General features: G+C 49.8%; 2 protein-coding genes across 5 annotated transcripts in view; one reads left to right on the forward strand and one right to left on the reverse strand.

Moving 5' to 3' along the window:
* The window catches only part of LOC148773929 (ferroxidase HEPHL1-like), a 237,862-nt gene that overhangs the window by 58,297 nt on the left and 157,783 nt on the right, over positions 1-21,782 (reverse strand). The window lies entirely within an intron of this gene.
* PANX1 (pannexin 1) overlaps positions 1-21,782 on the forward strand; it is a 51,152-nt gene that overhangs the window by 24,434 nt on the left and 4,936 nt on the right. For all 4 annotated transcript variants that reach the window (XR_016036339.1, XR_016036340.1, XM_088832181.1 and 1 more), the window contains exons 2-4: positions 6,742-6,881; positions 19,024-19,247; positions 20,787-21,436. Coding sequence is in view for 2 of the 4 variants with exons in the window: in XM_088832181.1 (XP_088688307.1) it covers positions 6,742-6,881; positions 19,024-19,247; positions 20,787-21,436 (1,014 nt within the window). In the remaining 2 variants the exon portion in view is untranslated. The remainder of the gene's footprint in view (positions 1-6,741; positions 6,882-19,023; positions 19,248-20,786; positions 21,437-21,782) is intronic.

Here is a 21,782-nt window from a genome sequence, read left to right on the forward strand (position 1 = left end):
TGTCAGAAGGTGCTGAGGGCTTGTCCAGGACTCACAGCCCTTCAGATGCTAGCAATAAGAAGAATGGAAAGAAAGCCTATCGAGAAAAAGAGGGACAGTGAAGTCCCACCTCTGAGGTGGGTGGACCAGGCACGGAGCGACCTGCACTGGCCTGGCACTCGCTGGCGATGGTCCTACAGAGAAGCTGCGCGGGCTGGCCAGCCTCCCTGCTCCCGTCCTGGCTCCCCTCGGGCTGGGGAGCCCTCTGGTTGCGCAGTGACTGAGTCTGCAGCTCAGAAACAGACCTTGGCTGGGCTGCCTCAGGGAGAAGGCGTGAGCTGCGCCCTGGGCTCCAGTCAGTGATCTGGAACGTGGGCGGGGGATGGTGTGATGCGGGTCTCTTGTTAGCAGATGCTGAACCTGACGCCACGGGGTCCCGGGAGTGCGTGTTTCCTGCCTGTGACCTTTCACCCTCTCTGGCCAGACTCAGATGGAAAGCCCACAGGTCTGTGTGCACTCTCAGCCGGACGGACATGGTGGTGGTGTTCCTGGTGTGAACTGGACACGCATTTCTTGATTTCCGCACAGTTGTGAAAGGCAGTGCAGATCTCACGAAGCTACCCCCTAGAAATCAGAGTGTCTTCATTCAGCCAACACGCGGCAAAGAGAGGCGGGCAGAGCATAGGACCCAGGCTGGAGGGTCACTGTCGGTCAGGGACTCTGTTTCCTCAGCTGTGAGAGTCTCTTACCATTAATTGAGATACTGTTTATCATAGTATGTGGGAACATCTTGGGCCCTCGCTGGTGGCTCAGTGGGAAAGACTCCACCCGCCAATGCAGGAGATGTGGGTTCAGTCCCTGTGCCAGGGAGATCCCCTGGATAAGGAAATGGCAACCCACTCCAGTATTCTTGCCTGGGAAATCCCATGGACAGAGGAGCCTGGCGTGCTGCAAGTTCATGGGGTAGCAAAAGAGCCAGACATGATTTAGCGACTAAACAACAATGACAGAAGCACCCAGATAGGTGTTGTTTATTCATACGGGGTGCTGTATGAAGCTGAGAGAGAGGGAGGGAGGAAAGAGAGAGTGTGTGTCCATGTGGGTGTTCTGTGTGTGTGACTGTTCACCCTGCCAGCCAAGAGGTGAGATGTTACTAGAGGGGACAGCATGCGTGTTTATACAGCCTGGTTGAAGGTGATTATCTGCATGTTTCTGATGGCTTTAAAGGGCTCCGGGAGCTCAGTGGGGACAAAGCTTTATGGAGAGGGTGAGCTGGTCTTTGAACAATGGATGCGGAGGGGCACTGACTTTAACAAGAACTAGAGGGAGGGCCCCTGGGCAGAGGGAATGGTGTGATGAAAGGCACAGATTTAGGAGCACAGATGGGGCCTGCGCGTGCCACAGCAGTACTGGGCTGGATTGAAGCATCAGTTTGGATTTGTCCTCTGGGTGGTTGGGAACCAGTGAAAAACACTGAGCTGAAGGAGTGTCAGGATGAGAACTGAGCTCGAGGGCAGATGATCTGGCAGCAGTTTGAAAAGGTGGAGCAGAGAGAGACCAGAAGCTGTCTTAACTGGAAGACTGCTAGGAAAATACATAAAAGACTTGTTCACCTCCCAAAAGTATTATTTTGTCCAGTTTTATTGAGTTATAATGGACGGATAGTACTGTATAAGTTAAAGGTGTACGGTGTAATGATTTAACTTACATATATCATGAAATGACTCAGTGAAATGATTATCAGTAAATTTAATGAACATCGATGGTCTCATAAAGATGCAAAATAAAAGAAATTTTTCCTTGTGATAGGAACTCTCGGGATTTGCTCTCTCCACTGCTTTCATGTATGACACGCAGCAGTGTTAAGTGTGTGTGTAGGTTGCTGGTTATGGCCCTGACCCTCATAGTTGGAAGTTTGTGCATTTGACTGCCTCCATCCAATCCGCTGTCCCCCACCCCCGACTCCTGGAACCGCAGGTCTGACCCCTTTTTCTGTATGAGTTTGTTTCTTTGTTGTGTGTGTTTTTGAAGTATAATTGATCTGCAACACTGTTAGTTCCTGGTGCACAACATACTGATTTGATATTTCTTCCCTTACAAAATGATCATCCCCCAGTGTTAGTGTGAAGAGTAAATAAGACAGAAGATGTGGAGTTTCATTTGAAGATGAATAGGATGGTCCCGCCCGAGCATCCGAGCCCCATGGCAACAGTTGAGCATCCCAGCACGGTGACTTTAGGCCGGGCGGACGGCCCTGAGTGAAGGCGTAGGACTGCACAGCCCTGCTCAGACAGGTTCCCGTGCCCTCTGGCTTTGCCCCTCCCTTTCTCCTGCCTTTCACCCCCAGTTTGGCTCTTTTCCCTGTCTGGTTCTTGATTTCCTTTGTTTCCTGTTTCAGGCCTGGGAATATCCAATACCTGGGGCTCGATTTGTTCCTTTCCCTGGATTTGACCCTGACCATTCCTAGGAAGAAGCTCTGCCTTCTCTGGTCAGCTGGAGAATCCGCGTGTTCAAACCTGCCTCTCCCCCAACCCCACCCCGCTCTCCCGGAGGCCTGGCTCCCAGGACTGCCTCTAGCTCAGCCTCCCTGGAGGGACTGGTCTCTGCTGTGCCCTGTCACTCAGTCATGTCTGACTCTGTGTGACTCCATGGACCATAGCCCCCCAGACTTCTCTGTCCATGAGGATTCTCCAGGCAAGAATACGGGAGTGGGTTGCCATGCCTTTCTCCAGGGGATCTTCCTAACCCAGGGATTGAACCGGGGTCTCCCACATTGCAGGCGGCTTCTTTACCAGCTGAGCTACCAGGGAAGTCCAGGGAATGGTCTAGATAGGAGCATTTTAAGAGCCTAAGAGTTGAGTACAGATTCAAGTTCTGGCACCCCCATTGACTTCACAGACTTCATTGGGTGGGGGATTGCTGAACTACTTTGGGCTTCAGTTTCCTCCAGGATAAAGTGAAGATAAGGTCTCTCTATTCCCTTTCCCCATTTGGCTGTGAGGTTTAAATGAGGTGATGATTTAAAGATGGCATGGTGTCCTGTGAGTATCAGTAGTCTTTTTCTTCTGATCTTCCATTCCAGGGGAAGAACATTTGAACATACTTGTACTTATGAGCGGGAAGGATTGAAGGCAAAAAGAGCAAGGGGCAGCAGAGGATGAGATGGTTGGATGGCATCACTGACTCAATGGACATGAATGTGAGCAAACTCTGGGAGACAGTGGAGGACAGAAGATCCTGGCGTGCTATAGTCCATGGGGCCACAAAGAGTCAGACAGGAGTTAGAGACTGAACAACAGTACTTACGAGGCTTACTTACCACTGGTGGCTCAGTGGTAAAGAATCCACCTGTCAGTGCAGGAGACACAGGTTTAATCCTTGGATTGGGAAGATCCGCTGGAGAAGGAAATGGCAACCCACTCTAGTATTCTTGCCTTGTAAATCCCATTGTCGACTGAATTAGTCACAGTCTGTAGAGAGTTATTTTATTCCAGGAAGCAGCATCTCAGTAGCTCTGAGAAAATTGCTCCGAGGAGGCAGGAGAGGAGGTCAGGCTATATACAGGTTTGCAACCAGGGGAGCAGGCAATCTAAACATCAAAGATTATTGTTAAGTAGTGAGGAAAACCAGATATCAAGTTAAGGGATTTAGCATTCTTCCGTGTCTGAGAAGATGCAAGCTTCTGGGCTCACTGAATTCATTCCTTTCATATGCCCCTCAGCTATCTGGGGCCAGTCTTGTTCTTTTTTTAAATTTCTCGTCCCTCTCCCCTCGCGCTCCTCCCCGCCCAGCTCTGCAGTGAGGTGGCCGCGTCTGCTGGAGCGCAGGCGTCGTGGTCCCTTTTGGGAGCCCTGGTTCAGGTTTGGAGGCTTGAAATCACTGATGGCTGTCACATCCTTGTTCGGCTGGAGATACTCCATTTCCCACCGTGGAGGAGGGAGCCCCGTGGGCTACAGTCCTTGGGGTCACAGAAGAGGCAGATGTGACTGAGCGACTAAATAGCAACATGCTTCCGACTGTGAGAACATAACTGTGAGCTCAGCACGTCCCCAGCTCCATCTCTAGACTCAGTTTCCTTTCTTGCTCTTTTCTGCTAAAGCTTGCAAAAGGTTTGGTGTGAAAAGCTTAGTTAGTTATGCTCCAGCACTTTCCACCACTGCCCTGGGGGAGGCCCCTGAGGTCCCAGGACAACCCTCAGCATTTTCCTTTGGAAAGAAGATTACTACATGTTGGCTCCATGCACCATGAGGACTGTACCTACAGGAACTTCTGGACCAGACAGGTTTCCATGAAATCCTAGCAGCGTGGTCCATTTTCACGAGAATGTGTTTGAACAGATACTGCCAAGCAAGCAAAGTGCCCGAAACCATTTTTAACCCAGGGCCTGTCTGTCTTATCGTATCTGCAGATTTATGTAAGCCTTGGTGTCTGGGACCTCGTTGGAAGCATTTGACAAAGGAATACTGATGCAGGAGCAAGACGAGGTTAGCCTGGAGCCTGTGCTGTTCTGACCGCTCTCTTGTTGATAGAATGTAAGAACTCAGGTTTAACGGGGTTAGAGTTGGAAGGGACCTTGACATGTCTTTCCCACCCCCAGCTTATATGTAAGCCATTCCTGGTTGGCAAGAACTTATGCTATTAGAGGACATTTTCAGATGGTGTGTGACTTTTCACAGTGATCTCCAAGGGCTCTTGCTTAGAAGTCCTTCTTTGATGTCTTTGAGCAAATGAAGAAGGGGGTTGCAGCCCCTTCACCCCAGGAATCTGCTCTGCAGCCAGCGTGGCCACCCTCACTGCCTTCTCCTGCCACGAGTGTGAAGGCCAGTCCATCCCCAGAGGCTTCCCTGCTGGCTCCCACAATGCGGGAGACCCGAGTTCAGTCCCTGCGTCGGGGAGATCCCCTGGAGGAGGGCCTCCCTGTGGGTCAGGCACGCAGCCCACTCCCAGTATCCTAGGACATTCCCTGGACAGAGGAGCCTTGCGGGCTGCAGTCCGTGGGGTCACAGAGTCAGACACGACAGCGAGTAACTCTTCACTCCCCAGAGGATGGCGCCCGTTGGCAGGTGTTCGTGTCCCTCATAGAGGGATCCGGGACGTCCAGCCGGTGGCTTCCTGCGGTCCTGCGCTCTCTGCAAGGTGGGGAGGGAGAGGGTGGGCACCCCTCTCCCGTCTCTAAAGCTGTAATGCAACCTGCTGGCCACCGTGTACAGGAAGAGGTAGCGCTCAGTGTGCGACTGCCGGGGACCAGGTCCTCTTCTCAGAATGCAGACTGTAATGTCGGTCCCATCTGGACATCCCAGGAGTTGTAAGTCAGTGGTGAGGTCCCTGGCTGTGGATGGCGGCAGGTTTAGGTGCAGCGCCGTCAGAGCCATGCGGCAGGGGGGAGCCTGTGCCCCCAGGGCTGGTGCCCGTGCCCCTGCGGGTGGAGGGGCGCTGCTGGGCCCGCGGAGCCTCAGCGCCAGCCTCTGCCTGCCGGCGAGGAGGGGAGACGCAGGTCAGCCCTGCACCCAAAGCTTCTTTGGCCTGTTTTCCACGGTGGCCCCTGTGAGTCAGGAGAAGTCTACCAGGCAGTAAGTGACGGCAGCATTGGTGGGGAGAGGTGGGCCTCTGCTTGCAGAGGCGAGAACGAAGTCCGGAGCCCCTCACAGAAGAGCAGCGAGTTATGAGAGTCCGCACCCCGTGCCCCGCTCCCTGCCTGCGGGTTGGCACTTGGTAGCGTCTGCCTTCTGAACATACATCACTTGGGCTGTAGTTCTGGCCTCGGCCTTCTTTTTGCTTAGAGGAGATGGAAAACTTGATTTTCCGTCCAGGGATGTGTTACCAAACGTTGCACCAGCTGTCTCTTCCTCAGGCTGAACGTCCCCTGTTTCTTTGTTGTAAAAAGGACTCCTTTTCCTGTTCAGTTTTCTGTACTGAGTCCTCCTCCTTCCCCACGCCCCACCCTCCACGGACTAAGTGGCTTCAGTTGTGTCCGACTCTGCAACCCCATGGACTGTAGCCCGCCAGGCTCCTCTGTCCCTGGGATGCTCCAGGCAGGAATACTGGAGTGGGTTTCATGCCCTTCTCTGGGGGATCTTTCCGCCCCAGGCATTGAACCCACATCTCTTACATCTGCATTTGGAAGGTGGGTTCTTCACCACTAGCACCACCTGTGAGCCCCCCCGCCACCAAATCCTCACCCTAAACTAAACCAACTCTGCCTATTTCCTTAATGCATGTTTGGCTCTGCGTCCTTTCCTGCTTACTTTTCCTTCTTAAAATATTTTCTCATGGTGGCCGCGTGGGCTGTCTCTAGTTGCAGTGTGTGGGCCTCGCACTGTGGTGGCTTCTCTTCTGTGGAGCACAGGCTCTAGGCTCCATGCGCTTCAGTAGTGGCGGCACCTGGGCTTAGCTGCTCCGCGGCCTGTGGAATCTTACTGCAGCAGGGATCGAACCTGTGTCCCCTTCACTGGCAGGAGACTTCTCATCCACTGGACCACTGGGGAAGTCCTCACTTTTCCTTTTTATGATGGTGTCTTCTTTCAAGAGTTCTTCCCCAGCTGAGCCCAAGCTGCAGTCGTGTCCAGTGCTGCCCAGAAAGCTCACAATAATCAGCTTTACCGCAGACTCAGATGTTTGGTTTCGGTGCTGGCCTCGCTTCTGTTTCGGTGCCTGGTGACTTAGCAAACACTTGCAAGCCTGAGGCTGGTGGGGGGGTGCGACGGGAAGGGTCCACACACCTGCACTCACACTGACTTGAAACACTCTGTTCTTCCTTCTTAGGTACCCAGATAAGCTGCTTCTCCCCCAGTTCTTTCTCGTGGCGTCAGGCTTCCTTTGTGGACTCTTATTGCTGGGCAGCCGTCCAGCAGAAGGACTCCTTGCAGGGCGATTCTGGAAACCTTCCATTGTGTCTGCATAAGGTAATGGGGGATATTGCAGATCTCACCTCTTTGCTTTGCCGGCGTGGGAACTGAGGTCCGGAGCAGCTGCACCAGTCCACAGCTGCCTGTGGCCAACCAGGGCTGTAACTGAGATTGTAAAGCCATAGCGTGTTAAAATCGGAAGGACCCTCCAAGATGACAAGATCCAGCACCTTCCTTTAGCAGATGGGAAACTGAGGCTCTCTGATTTTAGCCCTGTAGTGTCTGGCACCTCATGTGTCTCAGTCACCTTTCTACCCTTGATGCCCAGGGATGTCTGAACCATAGGAGGCTCTCAGGCCATTTTTTATACCTCAGGGAGCTTTGGTAGAGAACAGCAGAGCTGGAACTCAGAGCTTCCACCAGCTCCTGTTCCACTGCATGCGGGACCTCTTGGAAAAAGGAAGAACCAGCCTAGAGGTCAGTAGCTTCCAGCCTTTGTGTTACTCCACCATCAAGAAGCCCAGGAAAGAATTCATCTGGCGGTGTTGGTTGCAGCACAGAGTTTGGCAGACACGCCTTTGCTTTCCGATGGGTCCATGTGCTGCAGGGAAGGGGAGATTGCTGCCCGGGAGATAGCAGTGTCCTGCAGAGAAGAGGAGCCGGCCAGGAGCCTGCCAGGGGAGTGCAGGGGCGGGGGGCACACAGCGGCTTTGCGGTGTGGGGCTTGGGCCAGAGCCCCCAGGTTTGCGCAGGAGAATGTTCTCTGTGTAATGAAACAGCTCCACTGGGTCTTCTCTGTGCTTGTGAAAGTGGGGCTTTGTTTCAGCTTGTCATTATTTTCAGCCACTGGTCTTTTTGTCCATCATGAAAACAAGTAGAATGTTTTTGTGTCTTGGGACTTCTCATCCACCAAGGAAAGCATGATATGTTAGCTGCTAAAAAGCCAGAGGCCAACATTTGAGACTTTCCTGCCTTGAGCACGTAGCATCTTTGTTTTTCAAAAAAGAACACTGTAAACCATTTGCTGTGACTCAGACTTGTTCCTTTGTGTCTGTGTGTCACGTGCCATTTGGCACAATGATGCTCTCCACTGACTCCCTTCTTCTGTGGGGTTGGGCTTTTCTCTCTGACTTTCTGCCTTGGCGTTGATTGGGTCCTCATCAACTTTGCATGCCTTAGTAGCCAGAGCAGCAGTTAATAAGGGTCTTCTGCGTGAATGGGCACAGTTCTAGAAACTGAATGTCTTTGTCTGCACATCTAAATGTGTGCTCTTGTAGTTTGACAGTGGTTTAGTTGCCGTGTCGTGTCTGACTCTCATGACCCCGTGAATTGTAGCCCACCAGCCTCTTCTTTCCATGGGATTTCCCAGGCAAGAATACTGGAGTGGTTGCCATTTCTTTCTCCAGGATTATCTTCCTGACCCAGGGATCGAACCCACATCTCCTGCATTGGCAGACAGATTCTTTACCACTGAGCCACCAGGGAAGCTCTCTTGTGGCAGTTTAAGTCCATTTATTTTAATGGTCTTCTGAGAATGGAAAGTTGTGATCAGTGGCTGGGCTGGGCGCTGATGGATCCACAGAAGAAGAATGTATATTCTGGGATTGTTCAGTGTAGGAGGTGGCAGGGATGTTAGAGACTGTGAAACTTCTAGAACAGGAAGACGTTCAAAGATTCTGATCCAGATGCATTTTACATGTGAGGATAAGGGCATCTTGGGAGGTTATGCCCAGGAATCACAGAACTAGTTGCTGGCTGTAAGGTGAAAATCAGGTCTCTAGGCTCCTTTTGCCTCTGCAGGATTGGGGAAGTCTTGTAGAATAGTGTGGGTAGCCAAGCTGTTAAGTTTTTGATGTTAGTGAAAGATGGAGCTCTTTTTCTGGTGATGGTAGTCTGGCTTGTTTTGGTAGAAGTGTGGCTGAAACCTGAGCAGAGGTCTTTCCAGATTCACAGGACTAGAGACAAAAAATTGAACAGGCCAAGTTGGAAGGACCCTGGTCAACGCCCTAGGCTTGAAAGGCCATTGTTGAGGGGTGAGGGATAATGCAGAGTTCAGCCAGCCCTCACAGGGTCTAGAGCCTTGGTTTGAAGCATTTTAGCACCAGTTAAATGAAGGGAGTTTGGGATTGTCAGTGTCTCTAGTCTCCTGCCAGCCAGAAATAAAATTAAGGCAGTCCTCACTGGAGGAAGTCACTTCATCCGGAGCCTCAGACCCTCGCTCCGGTTTTTCGCATGTGGTGTTCAGCACTCAATCAGAAATAACCGGAGTACAGGAGAAATCCCAGAACAGGAAAGAGACCCTCCGACCGTGAGAGCGCCCTCAGCCCCTTGCCGTTGTGCCCGCCCAGTGTCCCCAAGCAGCACCAACCCCCTCCTTTTGGTGAATGGAGGAGCCCCTTCTGACCGAAGCCAGACCCACCTGTGTTCTGGATCCCCCTCCCAGGTTATAGGGACACTTCTCCCCATCTTTCTCATCTGCATCCTCAGCCCTTCCCTTCCCAAGGGCTCTCTTCCCAGTGACGTTTTAGCGAGTCCGCCTCTGCAGTGCGTGGTCTTGCTGAGGTCCCCTCCGCCCTCCTTGTTGCTGAGTTACTTCTCTCTCTGGGGTGTGTGCTGCTTGGCTTCTCTGGCATCCCGCCCTGCGGGCCGCGCCCTCCTGCGGGTGCTGTCTTGTCTCTCGGGGCAGCGTTGCCCTTTGCCCGTCCCTGAGAAGCTGGGGTTCTCTCCCAGGGCACCTCCTCGGCACCCCTCCCAGAACCATCCCAGGCCCTGGTTCCTCTTTCCTCCCGTGGGCTATCGACTCCCATGTCTTCACCTCCAGCCTGGCCTTCTCTCCTGAGCTCCAGATCCGCACGACTCCCTGAACCCAGAGCTTGGACCCTTGGAGGTCTGGCTCACACCTCCAGCACAGCTTCAGAGCTGACCTTCCATCCCCTGCCTGTCCACACTGTGACCTCTAGCTCGGTTCATGACACCAGCCACAGATCTGAGGGCCACTGCGACTCTGTCTCCCTCCCTGCATCCTGTCCATCACTGAGCCCTATCAGGTCTGTTTCCTTAAGCAGCTCTGAGCCCTTCATCCCTCAGTCTGGCCCCCAGGACTGCCTGTCTTCTTGGCCGCGTTCCACACAATCTCAGGGGCTCTTTTCGGCCTGACTGTCATTTTCTTAGCTCCCCTGATGGCCCAGTTGGTAAAGAATCCAATGCAGGAGACCCCGGTTCAATTCCTAGGTCGGGAAGATCCTCTGGAGAAGGGATAGGCTACCCACTCCAGTATTCTTGGGCTTCTCTTGTGGCTCAGCTGGTGAAGAATCCACCTGCAACACGGGAGACCTGGGTTCAATCCCTGGGTTGGGAAGATGCCCTGAAGAATGGAAAGGCTACCCACTCATTTCCCTAAACAAACACCTTGAGTGTCCTTATGAAATGTCTCCATTTCTTAAGAAACAAACAAACAAACACTATTTTCGCTAACAAGTTCACGCTCCCTTCTGGCCCTGTGAACCATCACCCCAGCCTTGCCTCCACACCCAGGGGCCCTGACTTCCTGCAGGTTCCTTCCTGTTCTTGGTTGGTTCACTCACATTCTACTTTGAAGAGCCTTCCCAGCCCCGAATCCAGGAAACTCCTAATTTGGTTTTCTAGTCTCAGCTTAAATGTCATTTCCACCTAGAAGCTTCCCCTGCACCTCTAGACTGAGGGTTGTTGCCAGTTAGGGCCGGGTGGGTGAATGTGAAGCTTCCAGAGACTGTGGGCCAGCTGAGTAGACAGTAGACCACACGCCCCGCTTCAGACATTCAGATCCTAGAAATGGGGCAGCAGCCGAGCAGACTGTCATTTGCACCCTACCCTGGTCTGCGTTGCTTGGTTGTGTATTCCCAGAGCAGCCTGCCCTTTCCCTGGAATCACCCTGGGATACGGTCATTACTTGCCTTGTGTGCTAAGTTGCTTTAGTCATGTCCAACTCTTTGTGACCCCGTGGACTGTATCCCACCAGGCTCCTCTGTCCATGGGATTCTCCAGGCAAGAATACTGGAGTGAGTTGTCATGCCCTCCAGGGGATCTTCCTGACCAGGGATTGAACCCATATGTCTCCTGCATGGGCAGGTGGGTCCTTTACCACTAGCACCACCTGGCGGTTGCCTTATTTCTTCTCAATTAATTCTTTATTTCCAAGACTTAAGTTCCATGACGGAGAAGGCAATGGCAAGCCACTCCAGTACTCTTGCCTAGAAAATCCTATGGATGGAGGAGCCTGGTGGCTGCAGTCCGTAGGGTCGCTAAGGGTCGGACACGACTGAGCAACTTCACTTTCACTTTTCACTTTCACACATTGGAGAAGGAAATGGCAACCCACTCCAGTGTTCTTGCCTGGAGAATCCCAGGGAAGGGGGAGCCTGGTGGGCTTCCGTCTATGGGGTCACACAGAGTAGGACACGACTGAAGTGACTTAGCAGCAGCAGCAGCAGCAAATGCCATGAAGGCAGAGACCATGACATGTCTTCTTCATCCCTGTGCCCGAGGACTCTGCTCCGTCCAGAGCGGGTGCTCGGAACACATGCGTGGCTGGGAGGTGAGCAACGAGATGGCTGCAAGTCCTGCTCAGAACCAGACTTGTGCTCACGATGAGGGGGTTAGAGGCATAGGGTTTATGTGGACACTTCTCAACTCAGTTCTGATGCCAGAGTTAAAACCAGGAGACCCAGGGACTTCCCTGGTGGTCCAGTGTTTGAGAATCTGCCTTACAGTGCAGAGGACGTAGGTTTAATCCCTGGTTGGGGAACTAAAATTCCACATGCCATGGGGCAGCTAAGCCCATGCACTACCATAAAAGATCCCCCATGACGCAACTAAGACCTGATGCAGCCCCCCCAAAAAAAAAAGAAGACCCAGAATGCCCCGAAGAGGTGGAGCAGTGAGGTGTGCGTGGGCGTGGCTTGGCGGTGCAGTGCTTCGTGCTGGCACTCCTCCGCAGATGCTTGTTTCCCGTCTCCAGCCCTTTTCCTCCTCGCTTCTCTCCCAGCCCTTATTTCTGGTGACTCTAGTACCTGAGTTGTCTCCGGTGGAAATGTGGGTGCACTCAAAGGACCAGCAGCTGGCACTCCAGGACTGTTTGATAACTGGGCTTTTTCTGAGTGTTTTGTTCTCTTTGTTCAAGTTCATAAAGTAGGCAACTGTTAGGCACGATTTCTTTCTGAAACAGAAAAGCCAGTTTTTGACTGAAAAACAGACAAAAGCAAGAAGAAACTTAAAATTAACAGAGTTGTCAGCTTGCTATGTTTCCTTTAAGTGGATTCAAAGAAGTTTAGTTGGAGGGGTTCTCTGAGGCTATCAGACCAGAGGTTTTCAAATCTTAGCATTATCCATGTGAAAATACAGGACACAGGGCCCCAGCCAGACTACTGAGTTGACACCTGTGGATTTGAAACCTGTGGGATTAAGGCCTGGAATGTGATTTTTGTCTACTTTTCAGGAGAGTCTGCTTTTGCTAGGCCAGATTAGGTTCCATTATAGATACCAGTCATCTAAACCAGTGTTTCCCAAACTCTGTGTGCATGCAGATCACCTGGAGATCTTGCTGAAATTTAGATTCAGACTTTCGTGTTTCTTTGCATGTCTTATTTTGTAGTGGTGGTTGTTTTTCTTGTTGAAAACTGGACTTTGTTGGAATATATTATAGCCCAGCCAGATAGGTTACTAAACAGAAAAGCAAATAACGAAGCAATCTTGGATGAGGGAGGGATCAGAATCTAGAATCCAGAGTTGCTGCAATATAGACTCAGATTCAGTAGGCCTGATGGGGGCCTGCATTCTGCATTTCTAGCAAGCTCCCAGGTGATACTGAGGGTGCTTGTCTGTGGATCACTGGTTGCAAAGCAAAGATCCTGGGCAGGGGCTGGCACACTGATGTACGTGCCCCTGTCAGATCCAGCCCATCACCCGTTTCTGCAGATAGCTTCATTGGAACACAGCCATGCCCATTCCTGTACACATTACCTGTGCCTCCTTTTATACTATGACAGAATCACCTAGTTGTGACAGAGGCCGTATGGCTCACAAACATTTGCTGTCTGGCCCTTTGCAGGAAAAAGTTTCCCACCCCAGATCCAGAGCTCCTAAGCCCTCCCAGGTGATCCAGTGAAACAGAACTCACCACCGCATAGAACACTCCGTGCCGTGCCAATCTTTGGGAAAATTTTTCCTTGCATCCTTGTGATTTGGTTCCAATTATATTAACAGGAGTCTTTTCTTCTTTCACACACAAATGCTCTGTTTGCCATCTTCTCTTTTCCAAGTCTCTCTTCCTGTTAGGTCCCTCCCAGAATGTCACTCAGCATGAAGCCTGCTGCCTTGGGTGTCTTCCTTTGAGTGCAGAATAGAATGACACACCACCTTTCTCCTCTCTTCTCTGTAAACTGCTGATGTAATGCATTAGTCTTTCTGGGGAGCCCTTCACTCACTGGACTTCGTGTAATTGAAGTTATCTTTAAGTGCGTTACTGTCCAAGCAGCAGGCATCCAGGAACAAACATAATTTGTGAACCTTATATGTCTCCTCCCCTGTGGAATTTGTTCTTGATTAACGTGACTCCTGCTGCCTGATCCTGAAGTGTTAGGGTGTCACATCTCCATGCTTTGCTTATCTTTTCCTGCACGTTCTGCTTGGATCCTGACTATGCTCCTGGCTTCCTTGACCATCTCTATGCTGCAGAATCTGAAATTGGAAAGGCATGGTCAGGTTCTCTTTTCAGTTATCTGCTACACGTCTCCATCAGGCCACTCTTGAATGTGGCGTCTCGTGTTCAGACTTTCTCAGCTCAGCTCAGCCTCCCACGTTACTCCTCTCAGCTCTGAGTCTGTTCCTCGTTTCTTTATTTCAACTGATGGTGCTACCACCCATGCCCTCACCTGAGCTGGAAACCCGGGATTATTAGCCCTAGTTCTTCCCCTTTTCCATCCATCGCTTCCAGTTGCACACCAGAATCTATGTTTTTCCCTCTGTGTATTGAGCTGGCCAAAAAGTTCATTCAGATTTTGCCATAATATGTTACAGAAAAACCCGAACTAACTTTCTGGCGGACCCAATAGCTCTCAGATCCGTCTTCTCCGCTGCCGCCGCCTTGTGAGTGCTTATTACTGCCCCGCCCTGCTGCAGTGACCTCCTGCCTGCTGTCTCCTCTCCACTGTCGTCTTTTCTTTTTTTATTTTATTTTTTTATTATTTATTTATTTATTTATTTTTACACATAATGTGCTTTTTTATTGTGGGATTTAAAAATACAAACTGTATCACACTGTATGTCTTTTTTTTTTTCTTTTTTTCTTTGATCTCGTATACAGGGTTATATCTTCACGGCTGTAATAATCTTTCTAAAATAAATTTCCATCATGCCCTCCACCAGTGGCTTCCCCATACTGTGGGAACTTCATAATTCAGTTCATGCTTCCCCTTTGTGTGGATTTCCTGGGACTGCTCTGACAAGTGACCACACACTCCGTAACTTGAAACAACCAAGATTTCCTCTCTCCTAGTTTCGGAAATCAGGGTGTCAGCAGAGTCGATTCCTGCTTTGGGGCTCAGAGGGAGGGACTGTCGGTGTCTCGCTGCTGGTTTCTGGTCATGGCCAGCGGTCTTGGCGGTCCTTGCTTGTAGGTGCATCACTCTAGTTTCTGCCTCTGTCTTCACACAGCTTCTCCCCTGTGTGTCTCTGTGTCTTCTTATGGCCTGCTTAGAGGAATACCAGTCACTGGATTAGAGCCCACCTTAAGTTAGTTGGGCTTTCCTGGTAGCTCAGAAGGTAAAGCGTCTGCCTACAGTGAGGGAGACCTGGGTTTGATCCCTGGGTGGGAAGATCCCCTGGAGAAGGAAATGGCAACCCACGCCAGTATTCTTACCTGGAAAATCCCATGGACCGAGGAGCCTGGTAGGCTACATACAGTCCGTGGGGTCGCAAAGAGTCGGACACGACTAAGTGACTTCACTTCACTTAAGTTAGTTAGCTTGCTCCTCGGAAGAAAAGCTATGCCAAACCTAGACAACATATTAAAAAGCAGAGACATTATTTTGCCTACAGAGGTCCATCTGGTTAAAGCTGTGGTTTTTCCAGTAGTCGTGTGTGGATTTGAGAGTTGGATCATGAAAAAGGCTGGGTGCCAAAAAATGGATGTTTTAGAACAGTGGCATTAGAGAAGACTCTTGAGAGTCCCTTGGACTTCAAGATGAAACCAGTCAATCCTAAAGGAAATCAGTCCTGAATATGCATTGGAAGGACTGATGCTGAAGCTGAAGCTCCAGTACTTTGGCCACCTGATCCGAAGAGCCAACTCATTGGAAAAGAGTTGGGAATGATGCTGGGAAAGATTGAAGGCAGGAAGAAAAGGGGATGACACAGGATGAGATGGTTGGATAGCATCACAGACTCAATGGACATGAGTTTGAGCAAGCTCTGGGAGACGGTGAAGGACAGGGAAGCCTGGCATGATGCAGCCCAGGGGGTTACAAAGAGTCAGGCATGACTAAGCGACTGAACCACAGCAGCAACAGCTTAAAGTAATATGACAGGCTTCCCAGGTGGCTCAGTGGTAAAGAATCCACTTGCCAATGTGAGAAATGCAGGAGATGTGGGTTTGATTCCTGGGTTGGAAAGATCTCAAGAAGGAGGAAATGGCAACCCTCTCCAGTATCCTTGCCTGGTAAATTCCATGGACAGAGGAGCCTGGCGGGCTGCAGTCCCTGGGGTCACAGAGAGTCAGACACAACTGAGCATGCAGTGCTGAGTTAGTATGACCTCATCTTCACTAGTTACGTCTGCAAAAACTCTGAATCACGCACTCACAACTTTGAAAGATGCTCAGACCTCAGAACTAACAGGGAGTAGGTAGAGCTTAGGAACAAAGCCACTCCCCTCCAGCAGATGCACTTGAAAGCCTGGTAGTTTTTCCATTCTCCTTATTTGGACAAAATGATTTTAAAGAATATAATTTCATGGCCTTTTTTTTTTTTAATTCCTGTTTCACTGGAATTAATTTTAAAACCATCTTGCTGCAGTTTCATTGAAAATCACTTTTTTCTTTCTGATGGAAAAGAAAAAGAGAGGTTTAACTATGAAGAAAAACTAAGAAATGGGACATTCATCTACATTCCGCTACAGGTGATCAAAGTACAAGGATATTTAGAAAAAACCAAGCACTCTTGATATTTAGAAGAAAACAAACATTCATTTTTTTAATTGCAGTGAGTGATGTTGAATATTCATTGGTGCTAATTATTGCATGGTTTTGGCATATTAGAAAAATTGTCACAAGCTGTTAACAGTTACTTTTCAATTCAAAAGAATGCTTGGAGGTAAAATGCTATTATTCAAATAGCTTTGAAACAAAAGTGACTTAAACACATATACCATAGCCCCAAGTTAGAAACAGTGTTCCCTCCGTGTTTCTTCTGGTTATGGAAGCAACACAAACTCATTTTTATACTAATGGGCACCCTTCAGGGCGACTAGGATTAAAGGAACACTGCATCTCGGGTCGGACGACTGAGCTACTTCACTTTCACTTTTCACTTTCACACATTGGAGAAGGAAATGGCAACCCACTCCAGTGTTCTTGCCTGGAGAATCCCAGGGACAGGGGAGGCTGGTGGGCTTCTGTCTATGGGGTCACACGGAGTCAGACACGACTGAAGTGACTTAGCAGCAGCAGCATCTCACTGTAGCCAACAATAAATCATGTGGCCAAAATGCAGCTAATCACAGCCTCTTATGTGTATCATTGTGTAGCAGCTCTTTGTAAATTGGGTTAGTAATTTTGAGGACACCATCCCATGCCAGAACCCCTGAGGGAAGCAGCTGCTTTGGTGGGACTTTGTGGAGTTTCTGAGCCATTTTTGCTTGACCCGGGGGCAGGGCTTCCTAATGTGGGCTCCGTCAGGAAGTCTATGAACTGGGATAGGAAAACATAGGGCAGCTTTATTTTCTGCCTACTTCCAACTAAAACTTTATAAACCATGTCTGTAAGTAAAGAATCTATAGTGGTGTCGGTGCCACCTCTCACTGTCACCCATAGAAATCTCGGCCGCTTCGAAGTACTGTTTACTCTTCGTCACTTCCAAGTTACTGTGTTGTTGGGCCACCTGTTTATCCCATCAAATGCGCTAATAAGAACCATATACAAATCTGTCTTTTAATGTTGTGATGGCTGTGTATCAGTGTCATCCATGTCCTTTGTGCATCTGTGTTATTTTAAGCATTAAAAACGCTATTCTGCATGAAACACAAGGCAAACTGAGGAACTGTCACAGAACCAAGGTTTCTGGGGAGACCTGACAGCAAAATGCAACGGATACCCTCGATCTTGAAACAAAAAGAAGGCAGTAATGGGAACCCTGGAGAAATCCAAATCAAAGCCTGAAATGTAGTTAATGGTAATATATCAACAACGGTTTCTTCCTCTTAACAAAGGTACCATGGAGATGTCCAGTGTCAGCAGTGGGGCAAACTGAATGAGGGCCATTCGAGATCACTCTGGACCATCTTTGCAACTTTTCTGTACATCTATTAATAATCTATAGTGGCTTCCCAGGCTTACCCAGTGGTGCTAGTGGTAAAGAACCCACCTGCCGATGTAGGAGACGTAAGAGATGCGTGTTCGATCACTGGGTGGGGTAGATCCCCTGGAGGAGGGCATGCCAACCCACTCCAGGATTCGTGGTGTCTGGAAAATTCCATGGACAGAGGTGCCTGGCGGGCTACAGTCCATAGGACCAGAAAGAGCTGGACACATCTGAGCAACTAAGCGCGCACACACACACACACACAGTCTGTAGTGAGTCACACTCTTACTTGGTCTGCTGCCGGCTTCCAGAGATGTTGGGGTCGGGGTTTTGTGTCAACTCAAGGCCTTTGTAGCCTCTTTCTGTTACAGCTCTGAGGAGCTGTGTAGAGAGACCAGTCCAAAGGGAGGGAGTTTTCCAAGAAGTAAAATAATCTGCAGTGTATTATGGTGGAAGAGGCATAGTTCTGGGATCAGAAAGGTCCAGCTTTGTATTCCGTCTCTGTCACCAGTTTTGTGCTCCATGGCCAGAAATTGCTCTGGGGATCCTCTTCCTCTTTGCAAAATGAGGCCATCAGTAATGGCTTTGCCAAGGTCATTGTGAGGATTGACGTTAACATGGCCACACGGTAGCCTTCCGTTGGTTCTGGTTGGTGTGTTTTAGTGCCTGTGACATGCCAGGCACCATGCAAAGCATTTTTCATAAGGTATCTAATTTATTCTTCATAACACCTATATTGCATGACCGTTTTATAGATAGGGAAACTGAAGTCAGAGGCTCAGTGACCTTGCTGTCACTGAGCTTGACTTCACACCTGTGCTGGCTGCAGCTTCCTCTGTCTTTGAGGCTCAGCCTTTCCTCCCTTTCCCAGGGGTCTTGGTTACAGGATGCTTTTCACTCTCTCTGCCTTCTGAATCCTCTCTTGTTGGTTCTGCGTACCATCCAGACTGCGATGCTCCCCCATGGCTGTTGTTCATTATGGTTGGCTTCTCCAGACTTGAGATTACCTGGCTGTAAAATCAGGATGTTGTGTGGCCCTCATGGTCTGTCCCTCTACAGAAGGTCCGTTCTGCACTTTGTGGATTTTACCTGCTTATTTCCACTGTTTCATGGGGCGTTTACTGGGTCACTGAAATCAACATTTTTCTGATTTGTTCTGAGCAAAGTTGTGCATTTCTGTGTCATTCTGTCAGAATCCAGAGAGGGAGAAAAACAGAGTTCCAAGAACCTTCGTGACGTCCTGAAACCATAGCGATTAAAAAAAGAAAAAAGAAAAAAAAAACCCGGAGGCCACTGTGACATTAACATCTTCCTCAAGTGTGATTTTGCTGAGGGATTATTTTAAAGGACCGGGGAATAATTTTATTGTTTCTTTGATTAGAGTGGAGACATCATGTGTCATGATGTACTTGCCAATTATTTCAAATTAGAGTCTAGCAAAGTTGGGGAGTTACTAGTGTCAAGTATTACCTGGACAGGGGAATTTAGCCATAAGATGTAGCTATTGGGTAAGGAGCCTGATTTTCACAAGTGATGTGGGGATGCACTTTAGTGTCACAATGAGAAAACCACTAACAGTGCTTGGCACGGTTACTTCCGTGGGGGCTGGAGGATCTGGTGATTGCAGGGTCTGCTCCCCTGTTTTGCAGTTTTTCCCCTACATCCTGCTGCTGGTGGCCATCCTGCTGTACCTGCCCTCCCTGTTCTGGCGTTTCGCAGCTGCTCCTCATGTTTGCTCGGATTTGAAGTTTATCATGGAAGAACTCGACAAAGTTTACAACCGCGCAATTAAAGCCGCAAAGAGCACGCATGACCTTGACTTGAGAGACGGTGCCTGCCCAGCGCCGGAAGTTAGTGAGAACATGGGGCTAAGGTAACTCAGCCCCAGCCCGTCAGGACTTGGGAGTACAAGTTTGCTGCCCTTCTCCTGTCCATCTGGGCTTCGGGGTCTCACTACCAGGACGCGGGGGACTGTCATCCGCCCCATGACACCTGGGGGGAGCCAGGAAGGCCCACCCTCCCCAGATCTCGCCCCGCCTGTCTGCCCCACCAGCGGTCCTCACCTCAAGTCCTTCCCTTGTGGAGTGAAGCGTCACTCTCTCACGTTCTCAAGTGCAGGGAGAGTTGCTCTGACCTCCCCCTTCATGGAGGAACACAGGATTATGAGGCTCCTGGGCACCGAAATGGACGTGAAGGAACTAGGGAGCAAGTAGACAGCACCTTGCTTTTTTGGCATTCTTCCTTTGGTTTTTGTTATTGACAGTAGCAATAATTGCATTAGTAGGTCTCATTTTGGGTTTCCCAGGTGGCACTAGTTAGCAGTAAAGAATCTGCCTGTCAATACAGGAGATCCAAGAGACTTGGGTTCCATCCCTGGGTTGGAAAGATCCCCTGGAGTAGGAAATGACACCCCACTCCAGTATTCTTGCCTGGAGAATTCCATGGGCAGAGGAGTCTGGCAGATTACGGCCCATGGGACTGCAAAGAGTCGGACACAATTGAGCACATAGCTCTCATTTTAAAAAGTTCTTAATGTAACTCAGACACTGTTGAGTTTTCCAAAGTGGGTTATCTTATTTAATATTCAAAACATGATTACAGATAACTGCATTTATTTATCTCCCTCACCACCGTTGTTTCCCTCCCGCCCTCCCCCACCCTCGCCCAGTTGAAAACTCTGTCCTGTAGCTTTAAGTGGGAGACCTGGAACCAGGACCAGGTTTAGCCCACAGGCTAACTGCTCAGTTGTCTGCCTCCCATTGCTGGCCTATAGGAGGCAGATGTGTTCTAGTTAGGCTGGAAAAATTGTCTTTCTTCTACACACTCGAATGGAAAATTGAACAATCAAGTTCATGTAACGAACATTTACCATTCACTAGGATGCCAGGACGGAGAAGGCAATGGCAAGCCACTCCAGTACTATTGCCTAGAAAATCCCATGGATGGAGCAGCCTGGTAGGCTGCAGTCCGTGGGGTCGCTAAGGGTCGGACACGACTGAGCGATTTCACTTTCCCTTTTCAAACCCACTCCAGTGTTCTTGCCTGGAGAATCCCAGGGATAGGGGAGCCTGGTGGGCTTCTGTCTATGGGGTCACACAGAGTCGGACACGACTGAAGTGACTTAGCAGCAGCAGCAGGATGCCAGGAGTTGTCCTAACAATTTATAAGTAGCACATTTAACGAATTAGACCTTACTTAAAATATGGGGGAGAAGGGTTTTATTATTACTTTTCCTTCTTTTTAAAAAAAAACACACACACACACAACTAATTTTATTCCCTGGGTACTCTTGTGAAGTTACAGGTAGAGAAGTATGGAAGGGAAGGTGATGGAAAATTTCCATGTGGTACCATTGAATGTGTTTCCATTTGATGGTCTTCGGGAGGGTTTACATTATTTTTGTTTCTTTTAGTTCACAGGAAAGCCACTTCAGGTACCCAATTGTGGAACAGTACTTAAGGACAAAGAAAGCCTCCAGACATTTAATCGTCAAGTACATGAGCTGCCGGGTGCTGTCACTCGGCACGATACTGTCAGCCAGCATCTACCTGGGCTATTACCTGAGCCTCTCCCCCCTCTCGGATGAGTTTGTTTGCAGCATCAAATCTGGCATCCTGAGAAATGACAGCGCCGTCCCTGATAAGTTCCAGTGCAAGCTCATTGCTGTTGGTATCTTCCGGCTGCTCAGTTTCATCAACCTTGTGGTGTATGTTCTGCTGGTTCCGGTGGTGGTGTACTCCCTGTTTGTCCCCTTCCAGCAGAAGACGGACGTTCTCAAAGTATATGAAATCCTGCCCACGTTCGATGTTCTGCATTTGAAGTTGGAAGGGTACAATGACTTGAGCCTCTACGTTCTGTTCTTGGAGGAGAATATCAGTGAACTCAAGTCATACAAATGTCTTAAGGTCCTGGAGAATATTAAACACAGCTGTCAGGACGTCGACCCCATGCTGCTCCTGACCAACCTTGGCATGATCAGGATGGACACAGTTGACGGCAAAAATCCCAAGCCTGTGGAGATGACGGCGGAGGAGCTGGGGGACCAGACGACAGAGCTGCAAGGTAGGCCTGGCTCTTGGGGAGCCGAGGAACCCACAGAACCCTCTGTGTGCCTCCGATGACTGACTGTGTCTGCCCTGCCCACTGGTGTTAGCCCGTTTCTCCGGTGTGATTTGCGGAAACCCCTCAGTGCTGGGAGAGAAGGGGGCGTTGGTGCTGCCCCAGGTCTCCAGGGGAAACACCTGTTGCTCTTCCTTCTCATTCTCTTCTGTCTCATGCTCCACTTCTTGCTCGAGCATTCCTCTCTGACGTCACTCTTGCTCATTTTTGTTTTGTTTTACTGGCTTTTCTCCCTGTCCCTCTGATCGTCTTGTTGGTCATTCTCTGTGTCTTACAAAAGGGACTGGGA

This window comes from Moschus berezovskii, chromosome 25 (genome assembly GCF_049115385.1).
Source record: "Moschus berezovskii isolate FMDL1 chromosome 25, NW_MosBer_1.0, whole genome shotgun sequence".
NCBI classification, from domain to species: Eukaryota; Metazoa; Chordata; class Mammalia; order Artiodactyla; family Moschidae; genus Moschus; species Moschus berezovskii.